At 40.2% G+C, this 20,534-nt stretch overlaps 1 protein-coding gene across 1 annotated transcript in view; it reads left to right on the top strand.

Moving 5' to 3' along the window:
• Positions 1-5,877: 5,877 nt before the first annotated feature.
• Positions 5,878-20,534, top strand: part of LOC106577674 (centrosomal protein kizuna) — a 35,319-nt gene continuing 20,662 nt past the window's right edge. The window contains exons 1-4 of the mRNA XM_014156144.2: positions 5,878-6,061; positions 14,144-14,195; positions 15,600-16,195; positions 16,416-16,718. Of these exons, the coding sequence (XP_014011619.1) occupies positions 16,705-16,718 (14 nt within the window). The 5' untranslated portion in view covers positions 5,878-6,061; positions 14,144-14,195; positions 15,600-16,195; positions 16,416-16,704. The remainder of the gene's footprint in view (positions 6,062-14,143; positions 14,196-15,599; positions 16,196-16,415; positions 16,719-20,534) is intronic.

Below are 20,534 nucleotides of genomic sequence, written 5' to 3'. Positions count from 1 at the left end.
ACCCACAAAAAACAAAGGAAAAACAGGCTGCCTAAGTATGGCCTCCAATCAGAGACAATGATAGACACCTGCCTCTGATTGGAAACCATACCCGGCCAAAACATTGAAAACTAAACATAGAAATAGAAATCTAGAAAAAGCCCGCATATAAACAGAAAACCCATAACCACCCAAAACAACCACCTGTCACGCCCTGACCACTCTACTATGGAAAATGACCTCTTGCAAGGGTCAGGACTTGACACCTATTGAGTACTAAATGCTATTCCTTCCCTTACTATTATTACCGTTAGAATATTTATTGTTCATCTCAATGTCTTAGTATGTATTCAATGTTTTGAATGAATATTAAATGCAGTTTTAGATCCTTTCTAGGTTTGCCATAATAGCCAACCTTTAAAACAGCCCTGAGCCTCCAGCGATGCTCCTCAGCCCTGAGCCTCCAGCGACGCTCCTCAGCCCTGAGCCTCCAGCGGTGGTCTGCAACCCAGAGCCTCCAGCGGTGGTCTGCAGCCCAGAGCCTTCAGCGGCGGCCTTTAGCCCAGAGTCTTCAGCGGCGGCCTTTAGCCCAGAGTCTTCAGCGGCGGCCTTTAGCCCAGAGTCTTCAGCGGCGGTTGGCGGTCTGAAGCTTCCGGCGATGATCCATGGTCTGGTTCCTCCGGACATACAGAAGCGGGGGGATCAGCTGGCGGTGGGGGTACTACGCCTGGAACCAGAGCCGCCGCCATAGACATTAGTCTCCCACCCTACCCTCCCTTTGTGTTTTTTTGTGGTTGCTTTCTTGGGTTTTTGTTTGCATTCGGAGTCTGCACCTTTTGGGGGGGGGGTATTGTCACGTCCTGACCCTAGTAAAATGACATTTTCTATAGTAGTGTAGGGCAGGGCGTGACAGGGGGTGTTTCTGGTTTATCTATGTTTTCTATTTCTATGTTTAGGTTCTAGTTTGTCTATTTCTATGTTGGGATTGTTTGGTGTTGATCTCTAATTGGAGGCAGCTGATCCTCATTGCCTCTGATTAGAGATCATATTTAAGTAGGTGTTTTTCTCATTGTGGTTTGTGGGTTATTGTCTTTTGAGTAGTGTGTTGTCCTCTCTGCGTCACGGTTTGTTGTTTTGTATTTTCAAGTATTTCAGTGTATTGCATTCAGTTTCACTTTTAATAAATATGTGGAACTACGAAAACGCTGCATCTTGGTCCGCTCCTTCGAACAGCCGTGACAATTTCCTTGAACTCACACCTTTAGATGGACTGGGGGGCTGAATTAACCGCAAACACTGCTTCCATATCCTAGCCATGAATACCTAGGATATGTAAGAATAGCTACAAAATACAGATGAACCCAACTTGTGCATTACAGAAAGCCCAGCCTTAGCCAACTGTTCCAAGTTTGACATGAGAAAAAAGCTGGGTGTTCATAGAAAATTATTTGGGGAGAATTTCTATAAGCTGTTTATCAAATTATTAACCACCCAGGTGTTTCTTACTGGTTAGCAGCTGAACTCTGGCTCTGCCAAGCAGGGAAACAAAGGTCTGAAGGAATTATTTGAGATATGCACAGAATATCAATTTAATTTACTGCCGTTAATTCTCATGCAAATTATGACCTCTGTGAAGGCATATCAATTACCCTACACTCTGTATCTATTCTACAAGAAGATGGGCAGGAAGAAAGAGGCCAATAATGAATAATTGCATATATTATAATTAAAATAAAGCCCCATTTTCCCATTAAGCGTCAGCTGATAAAAGATAACATGCTGGCTTTTCCCCAATATGTATATGACTACTACTGTTAGTAGATAGGCCTATTGTGCTGTTTATATTCCACATATATTCCACATTATTTTCAATAATTTCTCTCAGTAAAACTGAAATATGATGGGAATGAATGTTTTGAAGTATGGTGTGGGTCTGTGATCTTATGGAATATGTAGCCTTATTTATCTCTTGAGACTGCCATGTCACTCAAGATTCAAGAGTCATATTAGAGATTTAACTTAGGTGAAGCACAGACTGGATACTGTCTGTGCGTCACTAGATAGTATAAGTCAAGATAAAAACATTAGGATGTATTTTTGTTTACATGGATAACCCTTAGGCAGGTTGTTGTTGGCATTGCACAAGTACATGCTGACTGATTATAATTGTCAAAATAGTCTCTACATAGGGCTTCTTTCTATTGCAGATTGTGTTTCAAGGTTGCTCATATACAGATGTGAAGTTATAGCTGACTGTACATGATATCAACAGAAACCTCCCTTACACTGTTGTAATATTACAATCTATTCGGAGGATTGATCACTTTCACCAACCTCTGCTGGGCCCCAGCAGAAGAGCTGGGCTCCCGATTGGCGCAGTGGTCTAAGGCACTGCATCTCAGTGTTAGAGGCATCACTACAGACCCTGGTTCGATTCCAGGCTGTATCACAACTGGCTGTGATTGGGACTCCCATAGGGCAGCGCACAATTGGCCCAGTGTTGTTAGGGTTTCGCCGAGGTAGGCCGTCATTGTAAATAAGAATGTGTTCTTAACTGACTTGCCTAGTTAAATAAAGGTTAAACAAAATAAAAAAAAGAGTGATGTTGCGAGTCTTACTTTCTTTATCACCTCCAAAGTACTGGCTTTCAGCTCTGTGCAGCACAAACAAGGAGCCCGCAACAATGCAATTATACATGCAGAGGCAAACAAGGGGATTTATTCCACAACAAATAGCCTCACAGAGAAATGCTGAATAGGGGCGATTAGCATGTGAAAAGGACAGCAAAACTCCCCAGTTCAACAGCTAAAGAGCAAAGTGATGGGTCTGGAATGGGGAAAATTGCTTGATTAGGCTGGGTCTGCATTTGGAGGGGCTGGCAGTTACTACTACTGTGGGAGACGTGTCAGTAGCGAGACACAAAACTGGTGTGCCGCTATTGTAGCATCAGTCAGAACATGACATGACATTAGAGAGCTGTCAACAATGAACTTCTGAAATGCAAAGCAAGATCAGTGGTGATACTGTGGGTAGTGGAGAAAAAGGCAGCCTGCTGCATCAGGACCATCAACAGAGGACAGGGACAGCTTATCTGTTCACTCATGTATTAGTTCCGTATGGCTTCAGCCTCAGACCTTCAGCAAAAACATACAGAAGGCTGTTGTCAAGTTTGGAGGCATGTTCTGTAGGCCTGAAGGGGTTGCGGCCTAAGAAACATGGCCTAGTTATTCTAGTTTCTGAGTCTCAACCTGATATTGATTGGGATCAGAGATGAGATGTAGGCCTATGGGGCTTACCCCGCTTGTTGAATCAGCCACATCCTCTGCCCACTTTAACTCTCTGTAGGTCTGCAATGACATCAAGCCAGGTCAACACAAATAGGCTATACATCCCTTTGTAGAAAATGGCAGACCTGGGCTCAAAATCAATGTGTATTTTTATTTAACTAGGCAAGTCAGTTAAGAACAAATTCTTACTTACAATGATGGCCTAGGAACAGTGGGTTAACTGCCTTTTTCAGGGGCAGAACAACTGATTTTTACCTTGGGGATTTGATCTAGCAACCTTTGGTTACTCGCCCAACACTCTAACCACTAGCCTACCTGCCACCCCAAGTACTGAGTATTTGTTATTTAAATATTTATCTTATCTTATTAGCTCTGTGTATTATAATTTTTTTTTCAAATAATGTGGCCTGAATCAACTACTTCTATTGGAAGTATTTGAAAATTTGTTATAATAATTTACTATAAATAGCCTACTATTTGAAACTATGTTCAAACACTTAATTCAAATACTATTTTCAAATACCTGGGTTAAATGCATTGGAGTTTATTTGAGTCGGTGTATTTGAGTATTTTCAAATACTTTACAAGTGTATTTCCAACACAAATCAAGATATCAGCAGTCTACATATCTCCATGGCTTGTGAAAATTCCTCTCTCTCTCCCATTTATTATTTTCCATCAGTCATGAGTGTTCCATGGCCTATGGTCATGGCCTATGGTCATTCCCATGTAAAATGACCCATGAGCACCAACGTGAAGTTCATAGGAGCATATCAAATTGGGTTTCAAATTAAAGCTAAAAGTCTATATTTCTAAGAAATGAATTCATATATTTTTATTTATTTTTTCAACCATTTTCCATTAAAAAAATTAGGAATAAGCAAATGAAGGCTTTGATTTCTAGTCAAAATGATGGAAAAGGGGTCTTGGAAAACAAATACCAGAAAATGTCTTAAAAGATATTAAAAATACATCAAAATCCAATAATGTTGAAGTAAAAACCCCGGCCAACTAATATCAACACATATTTAGTTTTGTATAAAATGTTCTGCCTTCTATAAGTTTATTAAACATTGGCTTTTGCCTTGATATTCCGTTACCAAAAACATACATATCTTGAAGATATTTTCTAATTTCTCTCCCTCATGAGTAGGGACGATAGTGAAAGTTCACAGAAGTAACAAGGTAGACCTATCAATTAGTTATAGTGTTTTTACTGATGTAATTTTGTTTATGAATTGTGAAGTGATTAAATGTCAAAATTCCGTTACCAAATCGATAACGGGATTTTGGAAAATCGTTAATGGAATTTCTTCAATTAAATTGGCTACAATGGGAAATCATAGTAGTCACACACCACAGTTGGGACAGCACAATACAGCACAGTACATCACAGTAGAGTAGGGTAAAGAAAATTATAGTTCAGTATAGTACAGTACAGTACAGCACAGTAGAGTGCAGTGCAGTAAAGAAAAGTAGACTATAGTTCAGTAGAGTAATGTACAGTAGAGTTCAGTACAGCAAAGAAAAGTAGAGCATAGTTCAGTAGAGTATAGTAATGTAGAGTAGAGTTCAGTACAGTAAAGAAAAGTAGTGTATAGTTCAGTACAGTGCCATAGAGTATAGTACAGTGCACAGTAGAGCACACTAGAGTTGAGTACACTAATGTCCTGTATCATAATGTACTGAACTCTACTGTACTGTTCTATACTCTACTTTACTGTACTCTACTGTACTCTACTGTACTGAACTCTATTCTACTGTACTGTGGTGTACTATACTATACTGAGCTCTACTGTGCTGTACGCTGATGTCCAAACTTGTGAAACATAGACATCTATGATTGGTTCAGATTTGGTCCGGTCTGGACCAACCAAATTTGGTTTTGTTTGAGGGCAAAGCTCATTAAAATAGTAACCAGCGTGTAGAATAATAGCCAAATAAGCAAAGGAGGATATTGCATATTTATTCCTTTGTGTAACTTTTTAGGATACATCACCAAGAAGAGAATGACATTCATATACATAATTATGCATGTCTGTGTAGTACAGATCAGGGACTCATGAAGAAATTATGTTACCGGGTGTAAATCCACTTCACATAATGTAGTTCAATAACCAAAATAGATTTTTTCAAAGTCAATGTGTCATGTCATAGCTGACACCCCATTCTTTCTGCAGACATCTTTGAATTTTAAAAGTGTTTTGGGGAAATGTGGACATAAAAACGGAATGAAATTTTACTGAAATCCTGTTACCAATCTTTGGATCTGCACAGTTCTTCCATTAAATGTGTTTTTGTAAAATTTCCACTGTAGATTGTAAAACAAAATAGTCATTGTGCAGAGTTGTATGGGTTGTTAAACTTTGAAATCAATGTTTTTTGTTTGGTATATATGAGTCTCAGCACAATTATGTCACAGTGGAACAGCTATATGTAGTATAACTTTATGTACTTTACCACTACAATGTAATGCCTGTGCAACTATTATTGGTATTCCAAGTAAGAAAGTATGTATATGAATGTACCGTCCGAAAGCTGATCCTGGACCAGCGTTAAGAGCAAAACATTAGTTCGTTCTCTCTATTTTCCTGCTTTGTCCTTTTACCAGAGCAGAGGGGATCTCTGGGATAGCGGTGCTCATGACAACCAACATAAACAAGTTTCAGTAGCTATGTTTATGCGTTGGTTTCACAAAACAGGGTGCTAAACCCAAGGACAGCTGCTGTCATTGCTTTCTGTGGGGACCAGTACTATGAAATAGTTGGATCTATTTAACAAAGCATGGACGAAAGGTAAGACTTTAACCCTTTTCCATTTTGGCACCAGGCCCCTTTGATACCACGAGTTAGTTGGAGTTGGGGACTCTCCCGAAACTGCTGCTGCCTCCCGCCATGCTTCATTGCTTGGATAAGTGGCTAGCTAGATATTTTGTTAGTCAGCAGGTTGACGCTAGAAAGTAACCATTTATTGAAAAAGATATGGCAGTAATTCATTTTTATAACAATACCTAGCTAGTGCATATTGTTGTCGCTATGCTAGCTAACGTTGACTAACTTAACAGGGGGTTTGCTAGCCCTAGCTAGCTAGAGAGTAAACTGTCACTGTGCGAATATGCATGCAATACTGGGTTCATACGAACAGATAAAACATTGCATTCTTACAGGAATTGCTGCAATGTTAGAGAAGCAGACTAAACAGTGGTTTAAGTCGAATTATTAGCTAGCTATCCTGTTGACAGTACGTTAGCTCTGCACTACTATCTGGACCTTTCTATGCACACAACTATTGTGGGCATGCAGGGGGATTGGGACACTGCTATAATAAATATAGTTAGTATGGTATCCGGACCAGTGGCGATTTTAGCCGGTAAATCTTGGTGGGGCAAAAAAATAAAATAAAGTGGGATCCATGCCAGCAAAGCCACTAAACAATACATGAATTGCACTATAACGGTGACAACAAACTGTTGGGCCTACGTAAAGCTGTTCTAACAGCAGTCCCAACATCTTACCACTGCTACACCTGGCTATCAGCAGAGCCATGTAGCACGTGTATGTGACAAATAAAATTAGCCTTGTCTGGCAGCGAAACAGTTCATTCAGCCTCATTTACTGCCTTTAAAAAAAAGCATAGCTGATATGGCTGACTTGCTTAAACAAATGTGGTTAACAGTGACAAATTAGATGTACAAACTATGGAATGGAATAAAGGGAGGACAAGCGGATAAGATGCAATCCGTAATTTCGATTAAGACATTAATGAGCGAGCTAGAACGGACGTAGTCGATATAACTATTTGTTTAGCATTTTTTAAATGTGCAGCGACAGTTCTTACAGTGTTCTCCCTGTACACCAATTCAGAACCGTAGGATAAATAAAGTGGGTAATAAGCAGACAATGAAAGCTCTAACAATTTTCTATGATTACATTTCTCTAAAACAGGATAGGGATAGACGCTTTTTTTTTCTATTTTTGCCTAAATGACATACCCAAATCTAACTGCCTGTAGCTCAGGCCCTGAAGCAAGGATGTGCATATTCTTGGTACCGTTTGAAAGGAAACACTTTGAAGTTTGTGGAAATGTGAATCGAATGTAGGAGAATATAATACAATAGATCTGGTAGAAGAAAATACAAAGAAAAAAACAACCAGTGTTTTTTTACCACCATCTTTGAAATGCAAGAGAAAGGTCACTGATAGGCTACATGTGCACCAGCAAGTCAGAACAGTAGGTGAAATTAAGAGGGGTAAATAGACCAAATTATTAGGTTGAGGCACATGGGCTTCTAACATCTTACTACATAACATACACTTAGTATAACTTTGTTAGCTACAGTATACATATCAGCCTGGCATATTACATCATTTATGCAGCAGCATACAATACATTTTTGGACTCACCTTGTTGTACTGTGCTCACTTGAACAGGAAGGTGGCGCGGCGGTCATTCGTGGGCATATTTTGTCATCAAAGTCTCGCATTTTTCTGGATTTATGGTGCTTTCGAAACAACTGGGAACTCCGGAAAAAAACAAGGTCGAATTATGATGACGTCATTGATCTTCAGGTCGTAGCTCTAGAAAGAGGCCGGATTTACAATTTCACGTTGGATGACCGTTCAAAATGTATTTTCCCAGTCGGAGCTCATTTATTCCTGACTTCCCAGTTGTCTTGAACTCACTGAAGTCAAGTTTTTGCAGTTCCGAGTTAACAGTTGTTAGAGTGCGGCACAAATTATGCTTAATTGACAGCATGGCCAATGTTGAATGTTTATCATTTTAAACTTGGAAAAGAGACCCTTAATCCCAGATTTGGGACCACATAGCCACTCAACTGAATAGCAGGCTAGTGATTGCTTTGCAATGCTTGCAGTTAGCCACTGTCACTGATTCCTTCCAAACCACTCATTGTTGAATTTTTGATTTCCAACTTGTTGTGTAATGTTTGTTAGTGGTCGACCGATTTCAAGTTTTCATAACAATCGGTAATCTGCATTTTTGGACGCCGATTATGGCTGATTACATTACAATCCACGAGGAGACTGCGTGGCAGGCTGACCACCTGTTACACGAGTGCAGCAAGGAGCCAAGGTAAGTTGCTAGCTAGCATTAAACTTATCTTATAAAAAACAATCAATCTTAACATAATCACTAGTTAACTACACAAGGTTGATGATATTACTAGTTTAACTAGCTTGTCCTGCGTTGCATATAATCAATGCAGTGCCTGTTAATTTATCATCGAATCAAGGCCAACTTTGCCAAACGGGTGGTGATTTAACAAAAGCGCATTCGCGAAAAATCACAATCGTTGCACCAATGTACCTAACCATAAACATCAATGCCTTTCTTAAAATCAATACACAAGTATATTTTTTTTAAACCTGCATATTTAGTTAAAAGAAATGCATGTTAACAGGCAATATTACCTAGGGAAATTATGTCACTTCTCTTGTGTTCAGTGCAAGCAGAGTCAGGGTATATGCAGCAGTTTGGGTCGCCTGGCTCGTTGCGAACTGTGTGAAGACCATTTCTTCCTAACAAAGACCGTAATTAATTTGCCCGAATTTTACATAATTATGACATAACATTGAAGGTTGTGCAATGTAACAGGAATATTTTGACTTAGGGATGCCACCCGTTAGATAAAATACGGAACGGTTCCATATGTCACTGAAAGAATAAACGTTTTGTTTTCGAAATTATCGTTTCCAGATTTGACCATATTAATGACCTAAGGCTCGTATTTCTGTGTTTATATAATTAAGTCTATGATTTGATAGAGCAGTCTGACTGAGCAGTCAGATAGGCTTGAAGCATTCATTCAAGCAGCACTTTTTTGCGTTTGCCAGCAACACTTCCCAATGCTTGAAGTACAGTGCCGTTTATGACTTCAAGCCTATCAACTCCCGAGATTAGGCTGGCAATACTATAGTGCCTATAAGAACATCCAATAGTCAAAGGTTTATGAAATACAAATTGTATAGAGAGAAATAGTCCTATAATTCCTATAATAACTACAACCTAAAATGTATTAACTCTGAATATTGAAGACTCTTGTTAAAAGGAACCACCAGCTTTCATATGTTCTCATGTTCTGAGCAAGGAACTTAAACGTTGGCTTTTTTACATGGCACATATTGCACTTTTACTTTCTTCTCCAACACTGTGTTTTTGCATTATTTAAACCAAATTGAAAATGTTTCATTATTTATTTGAGACTAAATTGATTTTATTTATTATATTAAGTTAAAATAAAAGTGTTCATTCAGTATTGTTGTAATTGTCATTATTACAAATATATATATAAAAATCGGCCGATTAATCAGTATCGGCTTCTTTTGGTCCTCCAATCATCGGTAACGACGTTGAAAAATGTATCTTAATTATTTCTCTTCATATGACAAGGATTAAAAAGGATTTGCCATTAGATTGTCGACTTGATTCATGATGATGACTGCTAGTGAAGTTTTTGAAAGTTATGATGTTGACATTATCAATCCAATTAAAGCTACTGTACATATAGCATGATTTGATGCCATTTTATCTGTGGCCAATGACCTTGAGCCGCCTTGGGTGGGCACTTCTAATGTAACTCTATGGCAGCACCCAAGGGGGTAGAATGTTCTAGCTCTACCCTTAGACTTGGCACTGACGTAGTTTCCCCATGAGTGACAGAACACTGAGCCAATCACGACGCAGCGCTCCGTATTTTCTGCCGGCTTGCCCCACCACCACAGAAAGCACTGAGCTAGGCTGAAACACCTGCATTTTGGAGCTGCCTTACTCAAGAAAACAAAAAAGAGACCATGTTTGTGTCCGGCTTTATTAACTGAATGATATATATATATATTTTTACATTGTTTGGAAACTGATATGTGACACGTATTAATGCCAAAATAACATGTAAAACAGGCTAAAATGCTCAGCCCCACCTGCCCTGAATGACGGATTGCCACTGATCGGTACACTGCACTGCTATGACAGTTCAGTGTTATGCTTTTGTAAGTTTGCCCAACAATAAACAATGTAGCTACCTAGCTAACAACTTAGCTTGATGTGCATTGTTCATCAAGTCCTTAATCCTAATAACAGTTCAGCCATTATCCACATATTACTTTTCATCTCTAATGTAATGCTGTATTTCCTTTATATGTGCACAGCACACCAACACATCATTCCATGGTAGCTAGGTATAACCTGTGTAGGCATTACATTGTAGTGGTTCTGTAAGTACAGACAGTTATACTACATAGTACCACAGTTATACTACAGTAGTTATTTCACTGGTAGTCACTCTGATATGAATTAGGCCTATACAATGTAAATAGTCATTTTTACTGAAGTTCTAAACTGTTCAGCTATTTATGTGTAACACCAGTGAAAAAACAACATGGAGATAGGCCTGCTCCATAGTAACCATTTATTTGCAAGGGTGTCCTTAAATAATAGATATCTTTATTGCCTTAAGTTCTCAGATAAAGTGTGCAAACTCTGGTTATCTCAAGGAAATATGTGAGAGAGAAAAACAAGTGAAAATTAGGAACCTTGAGATGTGGAGTGCATAGAAATTAGCATGAAGAACACTATCCTGACCGTGGCCCTCTGCATCAACAGATGGTAAGACTGAGCCTGTACAGTGTGTCATCTGTTCAGTGTAGCCACAGCTGCGGAGTTGGTATTGGGCATTGTGCATTTAAAAGGAGTATGATTCTCTGCAAGCTCTGAAAAATGTATACATACATTTAAAAGTTGTGCATTATTGAGATCGAGAGCACATTTTATTGAACTCTTTTTATATGATTCAGCAAATATCACTGTACAGTAAATACATGGTTGATGCTCATCCTCTAATTGAGCAATAAGGCCCGAGGGGGGGTTGTATATGGCCAATATACCACGGCTAAGGCCTATTCTTAAGCACTATGCAACGCAGAGTGCCTCGATATAGCCCTTAATAACCGTGGTACATTGGCCATATATCACAAACCCCCGAGGTGCCTTATTGCTATTATAAACAGGTTACCAACTTAATTAGAACAGTAAAAAGTAGTTTTTTGTCATACCCGTGGTATACGGTCTGAAATACCACCGCTGTCAGCCAATCAGAATTCAGGGCTCGAACCACCCAGTTTTATAATGTCCCTTATGTACTGAAGGCTAGTTAATGTGCGTGCGTGTTCTTGATTTACAAGGCCATTTCACAAGACCATTTTGGGAGGAATTTCTAAAATATGATGCATGCACTTCAATGGCGTTCTTATTCAATTACCTTAGTATATTGCTCTAATTGCCACAAACACTGTAGGAATATTTACACTAATTTGCTTGATGTAACAATAGTACACATTGCAACACTGCAGTTTATCACCACAGCCAAATGAGCAAGAGAGAAAACAATGAGTGGGTCAGATTACCACTTAAAAGTCAACAACAATGCTCAACAGCTTAATATCTAACTAAATTGGTTAATTATGACTCGCTAAATTAATTTACCAATATTGAGACAGTGAAGTGCTCCAGAGGTTTATTTACACCCCCCCCCCCCCTCAAGCAGTTGCAGTTGCTTTGTTTCTTTTTTATGCTTTGCATGAGTCAGAAATGTTTGTAAACTCAGCAAAAAAAGAAACGTCCTCCCACTGTCAACTGCGTTTATTTTCATCAAACTTAACGTGTAAATATTTGTATGAGCATAACAAGATTCAACAACTGAGACATAAACTGAACAAGTTCCACAGACATGTGACTAACAGAAATGGAATAATATGTCCCTGAACAAAAGGGGGTCAGAATCAAAAGTAACAGTCAGTATCTGGTGTGGCCACCAGCTGCATTAAGTACGGCAGTGCATCTCCTCCTCATGGACTGCACCAGATTTGCTAGTTCTTGCTGTGCAATGTTACCCCTCTCTTCCACCAAGGCACCTGCAAGTTCCCGGACATTTTGGGGGGAATGGCCCTAGCCCTCATCGTCCGATCCAACAGGTCCCAGACGTGCTCAATAGGATTGAGATCCGGGCCCTTTGCTGGCCATGGCAGAACACTGACATTCCTGTCTTGCAGGAAATCACGCACAGAACGAGCAGTATGGTTGGTGGCATTGTCATGCTGGAGGGTCATGTCAGGATGAACCTGCAGGAAGGGTACCACATGAGGGAGGAGGATGTCTTCCCTGTAATGCACAGCGTTGAGATTGCTTGCAATGACAACAAGTTATGTCCGATGATGCTGTGACACACCGCCCCAGACCATCACGGACCCTCCACCTCCAAATCGATCCCACTCCAGAGTACAGGCCTCGGTGTAACGCTCATTCCTTCGACGATAAACACGTATCCAATCATCACCCCTAGTGAGACAAAACCGTGACTTTTGAGTGAAGAGCCCATTTTGCCAGTCCTGTCTGGTCCAGCGACGGTGGGTTTGTGCCCATAGGGGATGTTGTTGCCGGTGAGGAACTGTCCTACAAGCCCTCAGTCTAGCCTCTCTCAGCCTACTGCGGACAGTCTGAGCACTGATGGAGAGACTGTGCGTTCCTGGTGTAACTCGGGCTGTTGTTGTTGCCATCCTGTACCTGTCTCACAGGTGTGTTGTTCGGCTGTACTGATCCTGTGCAGGTGTTACACTTGGTCTGCCACTGCGAGGACGATCAGCTTTCTGTCCTGTCTCCCTATAGGGCTTTCTTAGGCGTCTCACAGTACGGACATTGCAATTTATTGCCCTGGTCACATCTGCAGTCCTCATGCCTCCTTGCAGCATGCCTAAGGCACGTTTCCGCAGATGAGCAGGGACCCTGGGCATCTTTCTTTTGGTGTTTTTCAGAGTCAGTAGAAAGGCCTCTTTAGTGTCCTAAGTTTTCACCACTGTGACTTTAATTGCCTACCGTCTGCAAACTGTTAGTGTCTTAACGACCGTTCCACAGGTGCATGTTCATTAATTGTTTATGGTTCATTGAACAAGCATGGGAAACAGTGTTTTAACCCTTTACAATGAAGATCTGTGAAGTTATTTGGATTTTTACGAATTATCTTTGAAAGACAGGGTCCTGAAAAAAGGACGTTTCTTTTTTTGCTGAGTTTAGTCGATTTTTAAAAACTACTGTTTCATTCATCTAGTGTGCTAAGTTTTAATTGTTAAGCAGTACACCAACTATGAAAATGTGCCATTTACATTCAGATGTGAACATTTTACTAGACTAATTTCTTGTTTGTATTTTGTAGCAAAATGCAGCCTGTTTCTCCAGTGAGTAGAAAACAGTACGACCACACACCCTTACAAACAATGCTATCATATATTACCGTAATTATGATCATTTGTGACTTCATTATTATCTTTGAATGTAGAATCAGTGCAAATAGATAAAGTATATTTACCAATGTTCATCAACAAAAAATAGCCTTTTTGTGTGGCAATTGGTATTGTTCTGAGGAAAAGGCCTGGGATGTTAGAGTTCAACCCAGTGCCCTTAACTGCCCCATTAGACTGACTGCCCTAATCTCAACTCCAATTAAACAGTCTGGCTACCCAGATAATTGATTAAGAGTGTTGGCAGGCAGAATACCTGTGGTGACTGACTTTCTTGTGTTTGGACACTTTGGATCTCACCAGCTCTTATTTCCATGTCTGCCTGTGTTTGCAGAGCATGTTTAATCAGTTTTATCGCACTGAAGAAATATCCTATGTATACAATTACCAAGATAATATGAAATGATGTGCATTATGTGAATTTTTCTGATAGGGACCATATCCTATGATTTTGGATATTGTTGAACTTTGCATTGAGCAACGGTGCAATAGTTAGGATAATTGCTCACTTTGGGAAGGACATTTTCTAAATGTATATTGATGTATTGACCGTGTTTTTCCTGTTTTTCACAGGTTTGATGCTTGAATAGAATTTCCAGATTCATGGCAGCGAGGCAGATAAAAGGTATTGACGAAGTAACATAGTAATTAAATCATATCTGGAAATGATAAAATAGTACATTCGAAAATAAATCTGTAGAGCAGTATACATTTAACTGTGTATATGCAAGGTGTCTAATCGTGGCTTGTTCCTTGGTACAAGCCATGTAGTTCAAGGCTATAGCTGCTTCTTCTTTCACTTAATGCAGTAAAGTTCTTTCAGAAGAAATGTCTAAGACATCTCATAATAACTTGGAGCATGCTGTCTAGAGCAGTCACTTGTGACTGTGTGCAAAACCCCCCTCAGCTTGGCGATATTGTAATGAGCAAAATGGTACCGTCACTCCATTATGCATACAAGCCATTGCTGGCAGTGTGCATGTCCCTCAGGCTACAGCATTCATTAAGGGAAGCTTACCGGGCTGAAAGCTGGAGACATGTGATAACGGGATATGATTTTCATATTTAATACATTCCTTGGAAGAGCACGCGCGTGCCGCAGATTGATAGAAGAATCAATTGCTACTTTAGTGAAACACTTTCTACTTTGCCCTGCAGCTACCGATGGAATCACTCAGCCAAGAAATGAACTTTTCTTCTTTTTTACCTGCTTTGTGGATCTGCTGGGCAGAGCTGCATGGTTTACAGTGAATGTTATTAAGCAGCTAACTGTTTGGTATTTAAGACTCTTATCAGAAAAGAAACAGAAGCCATGCTTTTTGTTATGTTTGGAGGAAGATTTTTTTTTAGCTTTCTTTTCCCCCCTCAGTGCCATAGCAGACAGGAATCGCAACTTGCGCAGAGGATTGCTTATAAGATTAAAGTTAAAACATGGATTCTGTAACATTCTTCTCAAAAAGGGATTTGAAAATAAATATGACCTTGATCCAAATAAACAATGTTTTAAAAGAACAAGTGATACTTTTAAAACACTCAGAGTTGTTTTTTGGGGGGGGGTTTTGGAAAAAGCCCTTATAACTGGATTTGCAAGTGTCGCATTTAAGGAGAATAAACTGAATAATACAAGCAGAAAATTGTAAGAGCAGTATTATACCAACACAAACTGTTTCTGCTCCTTGTGAATGGAGGGTATCCTTGACCATTTGATGCTATTTTGCCAATCTTGTCTACTTGTTAATGGTACTTCTGATTATATCCCAATTTAATTATAATACCATAGCCATTGGAATTTGCATAGCTGAAATTGGAAGGGGGGCTGTGACTAGAAACATTTTGCTCTTCAGGATTTTATTTGAGCATAATGATATCAAGTAGCAGTCAATTTTCACTTTAATTCGAGTTACACAATACACTTTCATTCCTAACAAATGATCTTCAAAAATGCGTTGCTATTTATTAGCATTTTGTTATTTGACATTGAGTAACCATGAATCTACCTGTATGCACCTGGTTATTTCCTGTTTTTCAGGGAGATGTATTACATGGCCATCCTCGGGGTGATTCCCCCTTCCCACATGCCAGGGGTTTATACCAACCATCTGTAATCTTCATGGGTCGACAGACTTCCAGAGAGTCCACGGCTGAAGATGCCACCATAAGTGTACACTTACTAGAAGCCGAGCATCATTCGCCCCAATCATCGCTCACGTGCCTCGGAACACCGGCAAAGTGGCCTTTTGAAGGACTCCAAAGTTTCCAGAGAGGTTGTTGCCGACAGCGGAGCGCGTTTATCAGATGACATTTCAGGCTCAAACGATTCCCCCGACGGCTGTAATTTGAGTGACAAACATGAAAGGGTGGCGGCAGTGGTTCCATCCAGCATAACAGTGTGCCTTTTGGAGGTGATTAACAACCTCCTACACCTCGAGTGACCTTGACGAGGCCTGAGAAGAATAGCCTATCATCCCAGCAATATCAGCCATATGTCTGACAGGAATTCACCTGCAGAATACACTCGGTAGAGGGTCTGCCCACCAGGATAGCATAAAAAAAATAAGGTGGAGAGAGTCCTGCAAAGATCACCGACTCAAACTGACTTGGGAAAATAATCTCAAGATGTGCCAGGTTAGTCATCTTATTCCTGAAAGAAATTACATACTAGAAGATATCCAGACTCTGTATGTTCTCCATTGCTTCACTGTACTGTCTAGTACTTTATTTATTAGCAATTTGATTGAAATGTGTGTTATTTTTAAGAAATTGCTAAAATAATTTGTATTATATTATACTAATAATGCTCTATATACACAGTGATTTAAATAGCCTGTTGTGTATGTGTTTTCAGAGAGGAGTGAACACCTCAGTATATCCAGTTCCAGTCGAGCTGTCAGTGACCAGGAGTGGGAGTGACCTGTCAATCTCCCTGACGGAGTTTGACCTGGCTGAGGTACCAAAGGTACCGCAGAATGTGGTCTATGTAGACGGCCATAGCAGGCGGACAGACAGCCCACCAGAGGAGTGCTACACGCAGGGACAGGGATCTCCACAGCATCAGCATACACAGTCAAGAATCACTTGACACTCCAGAACCGAGGAACAGATCTGAACCAAGTAGAGAATCCACGTCTTAAGAAATGCCATCGGAGAGGTATGTATGAGTTACGTACGCTACATTACGTTACAAGTTTTGCCTTAAACTGGAAATAACGTGAGCTGTCAATTAATTTGATGAAATTCAATCGAGGCGACCTCTTATATCAGCCATCATAACAAACACTGTTCTTTTCATTGTTGATACAATTTGCTACATTTTCCTCCCAGTCTAACTATCTGTTTAATTTGGGCAGTTTATTGTTGAGTGAATTAATCAGAGGGGCAAGCTAAAGCAGCAAAGCTACCGCTCTCCTTTAGAATGTTCCAGAGTGGCCAAACTGAAATGGGCTGCGTAAGTAGGCTGTACTGGGGATTATGCTCAAGACTGTTGACTTGTGCCACATCTGCAGCTGACAGAGAGGATGATGGGAGTCACGCTCCACGCGACCCACCGCACTCAGTGCAGCTCAACAGCACAGGCTTTAGCCTCAGCGCAATTTATAGGGAGGGTTTAGGACCCGTGACAAACATTATTGCCATAATCCAAGATAATGCTGTAACCAAGCAATTTTCTGCTTGAGAGACCTCAGGAAGTCCGAGTGGAGGAGGATATTTGTGGCTTCATAGAGTGTTCTGGAGGGTGGGTATGTGGACTGGCACTCACACTAAGAAATCCAGCACTTGGTGTCCTCTGATTTTTAAGGATCGCTTGGGATGGATTTCACTGTGAAGGGAGTGTGCATTTCCGTCCATCAATCCAGACCTTTACTGTCCTCTGAAAAAGTCTGATTGTAGTCTATAGACCTAGCTGTAATAAACAGCTTTCCTCTATATGTGTTATGATAGTTCTCAGTATACTGTATGTGTTGGTAGACTAGTAACTGTTGGGGGGTGAAACTCAAATGTATATGTACAGTATTATAAACAACTGTAGCTTGTAAGTGATTTGGATTTTGCAATGCATTGTGTAGATTCCTCAATGCATAGGCCTTATATTATCTTGTATCTTACAAATGTTTTCCAAGGCCACAAAAATACAGGCATTTTTCATCGTCCCAACTATTTTAACATTTATTTTTTATTTTTGTGGCAGATCAATTCATTATTTGGATGGAACATAAATCAAACTAACAAATTATTCTACCCAGAAACTGAACAATTCATGTTTGTGTTTTGTTATTGTGTACTCTATTGAACTGTTCCACTGTGCCCCTTCGAGAATCTGTAGGGAGGTTGCTTGTGGTGGTGGTGATGGGAAGGGGAGAATCTGAGCTCTCCATTGTTAACATGGTGCCCTGTGTATGAGGGGAAAAACAAGGCTTTGATGTAAAGCTCAGAGCAGCCTGTCTCCAGCGCCACGCCACCTCACTCAACGTCAAGGTTAGAGTTTATATCGCTCTTCCCATTCAGCTCCCAGGCAGGAAAACAAGCCTTGGCAATTCATTCCATTATTCCATTTTATTTCCTCCTGGTGTGACCTGGGTAAGGGAGTAGAGAACAGAAATACACTTGGTTTTCTTCAATACTCCTAATAACGGCTGGAGTCTAGGCTTTCAAACAGGGATGTCGTGTTGTACTCATCAAATCAAAGTTTGTCACGTGCACAGGATATTGATGTATAGGGTAGAGTGAAATGCTTACTTGCAAGCTCTCCTCAATGTATTACAATGGAGCAGTATAATTATCTCAGTATTAAAAAATAAGTAATACAAATTAGTTGAAAAAAATAGTGACTATGGAAATATGTACACAATAAGAATACAGTGCATTCGGAAAGTATTCAGACCTCTTGACTTTTACCACTTTTGTTACGTTACAGCTTATTCAAAAAAAACATTTAATTGTTTTTTCCCCTCATCAATCTACACACAATACCCCACAATACCCCCCCGGATATATCACATTTACATAAGTATTCAGGCCCTTTACTCAGTACTTTGTTGAAGCACCTTTGGCATTGATTACAGCCTCGAGTCTTCTTGGGTATGACGCTACAAGCTTGGCACATCTGTATTTGGGGAGTTTCTCCCATTCTTCTCTGTAGATCCTCTCAAGCTCTGTCAGGTTGGATGGGGAGTGTCACTGCACAGCTATTTTCAGGTCTCTCCAGAGATGTTCGATTGGGTTCAAGTCTGGGCTCTGGCTGGGCCACTCAAGGACATTCAGAGACTTGTCCCAAAGCCACTCCTGCATTGTCTTGGCTGTGTGCTTAGCGTCATTGTCCTGTTGGAAGGTGAACCTTTGCCCCAGTCTGAGGTCCTGAGCGCTCTGGAGCAGGTTTTCATCAATGATCTCTCTGTACTTGGCTCAGTTCATCTTTGCCTCGATCTTGACTAGTCTCCCAGTCCCTGCCACTGAAAAACTTCCCCACAGCATGATGCTTCCATCACCATGCTTCACTGTAGGTATCCTCCAGACGTGACGCTTGCCATTCAGGCCGAAGAGTTCAATCTTGGTTTCATCAGACCAGAGAATCTTGTTTCTCATGGTCTGAGAGTCTTTAGGTGCCTTTTGACAAACTTCTAGTGGGCTGTCCTGTGCCTTTTACTGGAGTGGCTTCCGTCTGGCCACTCTACCATAAAGGCCTGATTGGTGGAGTGCTGCAGAGATGGTTGTCCTTCTGGAAGGTTCTTCCATTTCCACAGAGGAACTCTAGAGCTCTGTCAGAGTGACCATCAGGTTCTTGGTCACCTCCCTGACCAAGGCCCTTCTCCCCAAATTGCTCAGTTTGGCCGGGCGGCCAGAACTAGGAAGAGTCTTGGTGGTTCCAAACTTCTTCAATTTAAGACTGATGGAGGCCACTGTGTTCTTGGGGACTTTCAATACTGCAGAAATGTTTTGGTACACTTCTCCAGATCTGTGCCTCGACACAATCCTGTCTCGGAGCTCTCCGGACAATTCCTTTGACCTCATGGCTTGGTTTTTGCTCTGACATGCACTGCCAACTGTGGGACCTTATATAGACAGGTGTGTGCCTTTCCAAATCATGTCCAATCAATTGAATTTACCACCATTGGACTGCAATAAAGTTATAGAAACATCTCAAGAATGATCAGTGAAAACAGGATGCACCTGATCTCATTTTTAAGTCTCATAGCAAAGGGTCTGAATACTAATGCAAAAAAAGGTATTTCTGTTTATAAATACATTTGCAAACTTTTCTTTAAACCTGTTTTCGCTTAATCGTTATGGGGTATTGTGTGTAGTTTGCTGAAGATTTCTATTTATTTAATACATTTTTAGAAGAAGGCTGTAACCTAACAAAATGTGGAAAAAGTCAACATATACAGTGCCTTCAGAAAGTATTCACACCCCTTATTCCACATTTTGTTGTGTTACAGCCTGATGGATTAAATTTATATTTTTGCTCATCCATCTACACACAACACCCCGTAGTGACAAAGTGAAAACATGTTTTTAGAATTTTTGGCAAATGTATAGAAAATTAAATCCATAAATATTTAATTTACATAAGTATTCATCCCCCTGAGTCAATACTTTGTAGAAGCACCTGTGGCAGCGACTATACCGTTTTCAAAATTCTTCAAGCTCTGTCAAATTGGTTGTTGATCATGGCTAGACAACTATTTTCAGGTCTTGCTATAGATTTTCAAGTAGATTTACAGTACCAGTCAAAGTTTGGGCACAGCTATTATTGTAAAATAATAGTGAATACATCAAAAGAATGAAATAACACATATGGAATCATGTAGTAAGCAAAAAAGAGTTAAAACAAATCAAAATATATTTTATATTTGAGATTCTTCAAAGTAGCTACCCTTTGCCTTGATGATAGCTTTGCACACTCTTGGCATTGTCTCAACCAGCTTCATAAGGTAGTCACCTAGGAATACATTTCAGTAAACAGGTG

The sequence above is a fragment of the Salmo salar genome, chromosome ssa01 (genome assembly GCF_905237065.1).
Source record: "Salmo salar chromosome ssa01, Ssal_v3.1, whole genome shotgun sequence".
NCBI lineage: Eukaryota > Metazoa > Chordata > Actinopteri > Salmoniformes > Salmonidae > Salmo > Salmo salar.
This window is presented reverse-complemented; position numbering and strand designations above follow the sequence as displayed.